At 42.5% G+C, this 5167-nt stretch overlaps 1 protein-coding gene across 1 annotated transcript; it reads left to right on the top strand.

Moving 5' to 3' along the window:
- Window positions 1–1747: 1747 nt before the first annotated feature.
- On the top strand, window positions 1748–4863 carry otx1 (orthodenticle homeobox 1). Its single transcript, XM_070841111.1, has 3 exons — window positions 1748–1844; window positions 2538–2689; window positions 4107–4863. The coding sequence occupies exons 1-3, from the start codon at window positions 1748–1750 to the stop codon at window positions 4854–4856; spliced, it is 999 nt and encodes a 332-aa protein (XP_070697212.1). The 3' UTR covers window positions 4857–4863.
- The last annotated feature ends 304 nt before the right edge of the window (window positions 4864–5167 follow it).

Here is a 5167-nt window from a genome sequence, read left to right as displayed (position 1 = left end):
GTGCTCTCTTTGTTTTTAGATCATTCTTCACTCAGAGGTGAAATCTGACTTTATCATCTGTGTAAAAAGAAAATAGGTTTTACGCTTTCAAGCCTCCATCAGGATGATCAGAGTGTGAATGCAGGTTAGTTTAATGTTTTAAGTTGTTTTTGATTTAAGATAAACTTGTTCTTTTTTTCTGCTTTTAAGTTTTAGAGGCGGTCTGCTGAGAAAATGTGTTTATTTCCCCCCAAATGTAACCTTTAATCCGATGGCATTTACTGAGAGAAACTAATAAATCCATTTAAGATTGGCTGTAATTTAACAAGATGGCATTTTAAAACCACGGAAATGGGCTAAATGTATAGTTGTGGTTTTCAGAAAATATAATTTTACCCTTCGCCTTTTAATCAGGTGAAAATCAAGAAGTGGAGAAATAATTTGACTTTTTTTTCAATGAAGTTTGGTTCTTTTCCCCTGAGCGTCAAAACAGGCTGAAGGAGAAAACTGGTGCAAAAAAAAAAGATAATTTCTAGAAAAATAAAAGCGAGACCAAAGTTGATTTATCTCAGAAACGAGTAGAATTGATTAATCACATCTGTCTCCAAAAAGAGTAAAATGATTCCGGGCAAAATGGTTGATTTTGGTGGATTTTTATTCCGTTGTGGATTCATTTGATTTCAGCCACAGGAGCCTCGCTGTGGTCAAAACACACACAAAGTTTGACGACCCGAAACAAACAGAATGACCGAGAACAGAAAGACCTTAGACAGACACAGCTGTGATTTTTATAGATTATCAAACCACATCCATAATCCAGTTTTTACGTGTGTGTGTGAGTGTGTGTAGGCCTACACACTCTCTCTCTCACACACACACACACACACTTCACTCAGGAGACTACAACTTATTTATTCTCACCATGAAATAAATTCAACACACCAACAGGTCAACTAGTGACAGAACAATAAAAAAAAAAATTGCATTGTTAAATTAGAAAATTTTAAATTGGATTCCTTATTAAACTCCTTTTGCATCGTTTTTAAAGTGACAAAAGTTTAAGAAAGATATAAAATTTTGCGGGCTGACACTGAATAGTTCAGATCTATAAAATAACGTGTTACATAATAAAGGTCAACAAATAATTTCGACTGAATCTTTAATCAGGCTGCTGGTTGAGGAAAGAGGATTTAGATCAAAGTCCGCTCACTTTATAGGACACGAGGAAATAAATGATAAAACTATAAACACTCTGCAGGTATGTGCTCAGACAAATAAATAAACACCGATGTAAACAAATATTTCCAGCAAAGCGACGATTCACAGGGTAAAAGTTTACGAGCTGTATCCATCCAGTGTTCCTTCATCTCATCAGACGCTTTTAGTCAAAGCTTCAGGTTTGTCAGCTTGAAATAAAAGTCTGGTTTGGAAATGAAAAATCATTTTGCGGGTTTGAGCCCAGTTATCCTCTCAGCAAAAATCCAATATTCCTGAAGGGACTTAATGTGCTTCTCTGCCTCTAAATCAGGATTAATTCACCTTTTTTTTAGTAGCCTGATTTATTTTCTCCCTAAAATCCCAGTTTGATTAAACAGGAGAAAAGTAGAGAAAGTAGAGACGCCTCGCTTTGATTTTCCTCCTTTCTCAAACTGTTTCTAATGTTTGGTGTGCGCAGTGACTTGGATCGGCCCCCTGTTCCGCCAAGCTGCAGCATCGGGGGAAACCGAACCACTGGCCTGAGCTGGGTGGAGCAGTGACCGCCTGTAGCATGATGTCCTACCTCAAACAGCCCCCCTACGGCGTCAACGGCCTGGGGCTCAGCGGCGCTGCCATGGACCTGCTGCACCCGTCAGTGGGCTACCCAGGTACACACACACACACACACACACACACACACACACACACACACACACCTCTTTAAAAGATGGATGCACCAGAGAAGAGCCACCTGCACCCACTCTGGATCCGTAAGGACATTACAAAAAAGTGTTATTAATAATAAAAATATAGGACTAGTGTAAAAAAAATAAGAATTTCTAAAGAGTTTCTAAAACAAACAAAATTTCCACCATGTAAAATAAAATCTTTGTATCTTTTCAAACCACTCTGACTAACTGAAGTATTGTGTATTATGTGTATTCAGCAAATATGACCGATGGCATGAAGTGATTTTAAAATTCTTACTCTGCCTATAAATGGAAACATTAAGCATGCCTTCAGTGTAACACGGGTGCTCTTTGACAATGTGAAATAAATAAAGGTTAAACTGTTTTAACCTCTGCAGGTCTGTAAATTAAGAGAGCAACAATTAAGTGTTTTTATAAAATAAAATAAAAAGAACGTAATAAAACAGAAATACAGCTTTAGCTTAAATAATGACAAAAAAGATAAAAATAAAAAATATAAGTGCAGTAAAGAGATCCCCTCAAAAGATGTAATGTTGTGGGAGTTATTATTATTATTAATATTATAAATATTATTATTATTATTATTATTGTTGTTGAATAAATATATCCACGTTGTGTTCACGGTCCTCCGGTGTGTTTTCTCCTCCGCAGCGACTCCCAGGAAGCAGCGGCGGGAGCGGACAACCTTCACCCGCTCCCAGCTCGACATCCTGGAGGCTCTGTTCGGGAAGACCCGCTACCCGGACATCTTCATGCGGGAGGAGGTCGCCCTGAAAATCAACCTGCCGGAGTCCAGAGTCCAGGTGAGAAACGAGGCGTTTTACTGGGAGCGGAGCGGCTAAGCTAATTAACGCAGTGACCAATGGCGCTTTATGCTAATAGCTGTCTGTAAACTGGTCATATTAGCCAACATTTAACAAGCCATATTTTTACAAGCTGACACTTAATATGCTGCACATCACTACAGTACTCGGCTTCGGCTCGACTTTACAATAATATAAACTTAATATCAGCTGTTTCTAAAAGCCTTTAACTGTCGGTGTGTCAAAGTGTCAAACCAGGACCTAAAGTTTCTTTAAGCTAACAGCTTGAGCTCAAAGTAATGATCACCTGTTATTTATTCAAAAGGTAGACTGGTTGATAGCTGTTTCAAGTTTTGTCGCTATTTGAGAGCTTTTAACACCGATAAATCTTAGTTTAATGTAACTTATTAACATATTAATGAAGCTGGTCGTTGATGATTGTGTTTAAAACTAATGGTTGGTTAGCGGTTAGCTAGCTAGCTAGCTGCTGTTAATAATGACATGGGTGTCCAATATTGACCAGTTAGTCAGGTTTTGTTGTTGTATTTATATCAGTAAATACTCTCCAAAAGCCACATTTTTCCTGTAATATAACATTAGGATCAATTAACCTAAGAGCTCAGTGATTTAAGATCCTTTTTAAAGACCTTAATAAGGGACATATGGGTCGATAATGGTGAGATTACGACTGGGATTAAAAATAAACACACTGGTTTGTTAATATGTTACTGAGGAAGAAAAAGTAAAGTTTATTACCATTAAACTGGTGAGCAGGGGATGCGTTCAAGTGTTGTGGTTATTTGTATAATCTTCTCTTCCCCACCTCTGTAGCTCACTTCATTGGCCTTCCTCAGTCACCCAGACCTCTCAGTCTGCACACAGTGACAGAAACAAAACTTCATTTCAGATGGGAAAAGCTGAATCAGTTGACTGTTTCATTATTATTTGATGCAGATGTGTAATTTGATCTGAAATATGGGATCTCTAATGAAGAGGAGAGCAGTACGCCAGCAAATACTCCACAAACAACCCTCTGCTGTACGACCATGTTGAACAAATACTACTCTTGAAAGGCATTAGGGGAAAACCAAGCGGCCTCTCTCACACAATTTGAGTTATTCTCAGAATGTGTGTGTGAAACAAAATGCTCTACATGATCCTACCCTCTCGGTGCTCTAGAGTTACCCTACTGTGTGGTGAAACCCAATAGCCTGTTATCTTAGAGCCGTCTACCAGGTATGAAATTAGACCCCTGGCTGGTCCGAGCCAAGGGGCCAGGGTGGAAATGAACCTTGATGGCTAATAACCCCCAATTTTCCTCCATAATGTACTCCCAGCATGGCCTGGGAGGATCTTTTTTTTTCTTTTTCTTTTTTTGTATGAAATGCTGAGGTTGTTTGTGTGTTCTCGCTTGTAGGTGTGGTTCAAGAACCGGAGGGCCAAGTGTCGCCAGCAGCAGCAGAGCGGCAGCAGTGCCAAAGCCAGGCCGCCCAAGAAGAAGTCCTCTCCGGCCCGGGAGAGCACCGGCTCCGAGAGCAGCGGCCAGTTCACACCTCCTGCCGTCTCCAGCACGGGCTCATCCTCGTCCTCATCCTCTTCCACCAATCACACCGGCCCGGCGGCGCTCAGCAGCACCTCTACCTCCATCAGCACCGTCTCCTCCATCTGGAGCCCCGCTATCTCCCCCGGAAATGCTCCTGCTCCCGCCGTGGCCCCGCTCCCTGAGCCCGGACCCCCTTCTAATGCCTCCTGTATGCAGCGTTCGATGTCGGGCTCTGCCGCCGCCGCCACCTCCTACCCCATGTCCTACAACCAGACGCCAGGCTACGGCCAGGGCTACCCCACCCCGTCCAGCTCTTACTTCAGCGGCGTGGACTGCGGCTCCTACCTGGCCCCCATGCACTCCCACCACCACCCCCACCAGCTCAGCCCCATGACGGCCTCCTCCATGTCGGGCCACCCGCACCACCACATCAGCCAGTCGTCAGGCCACCACCACCATCACCACCACCACCAGGCCTACGGCGGCTCCAGCCTGGCCTTCAACTCCTCTGACTGCCTGGATTACAAAGAGCAGACTGCAGCCTCCTCGTGGAAGCTCAACTTTAACACCACAGACTGCTTGGACTACAAAGACCAGGCCTCCTGGAGGTTCCAAGTCTTGTGATCGGGCTTTTTTTTTCCCCTCCTTCCCTCCGTGTTCGTCTGCTCCCTCCTCTTTTACTTTCCAGATTAGCATATTGCTTGTTTTTAAAGACAAAAAGAGTTTATGAACCGTAAGACAACAAGATAGCAGCAGGAATGCTCAGCAATCGGACTTCGTTTCTTCTCCCTCTCATCCTCCACGTCTTTTTAAAAATTTAAAATTAAAAAAAAAGAAAAAAAAAGAAGAGAAGCAGTCCCTCTAGTCCTGTGAAGAGAAAACATCAGGAGCAGAGTCCTTACCATGAAGAGTGGGGGGTTTTAAAGACGCCCTCC

The sequence above is a fragment of the Pempheris klunzingeri genome, chromosome 12 (genome assembly GCF_042242105.1).
Source record: "Pempheris klunzingeri isolate RE-2024b chromosome 12, fPemKlu1.hap1, whole genome shotgun sequence".
NCBI classification, from domain to species: domain Eukaryota; kingdom Metazoa; phylum Chordata; class Actinopteri; order Acropomatiformes; family Pempheridae; genus Pempheris; species Pempheris klunzingeri.
Note: the sequence above shows the minus strand (reverse complement) of the source record. Positions and strands in the feature narration are given on the sequence as shown.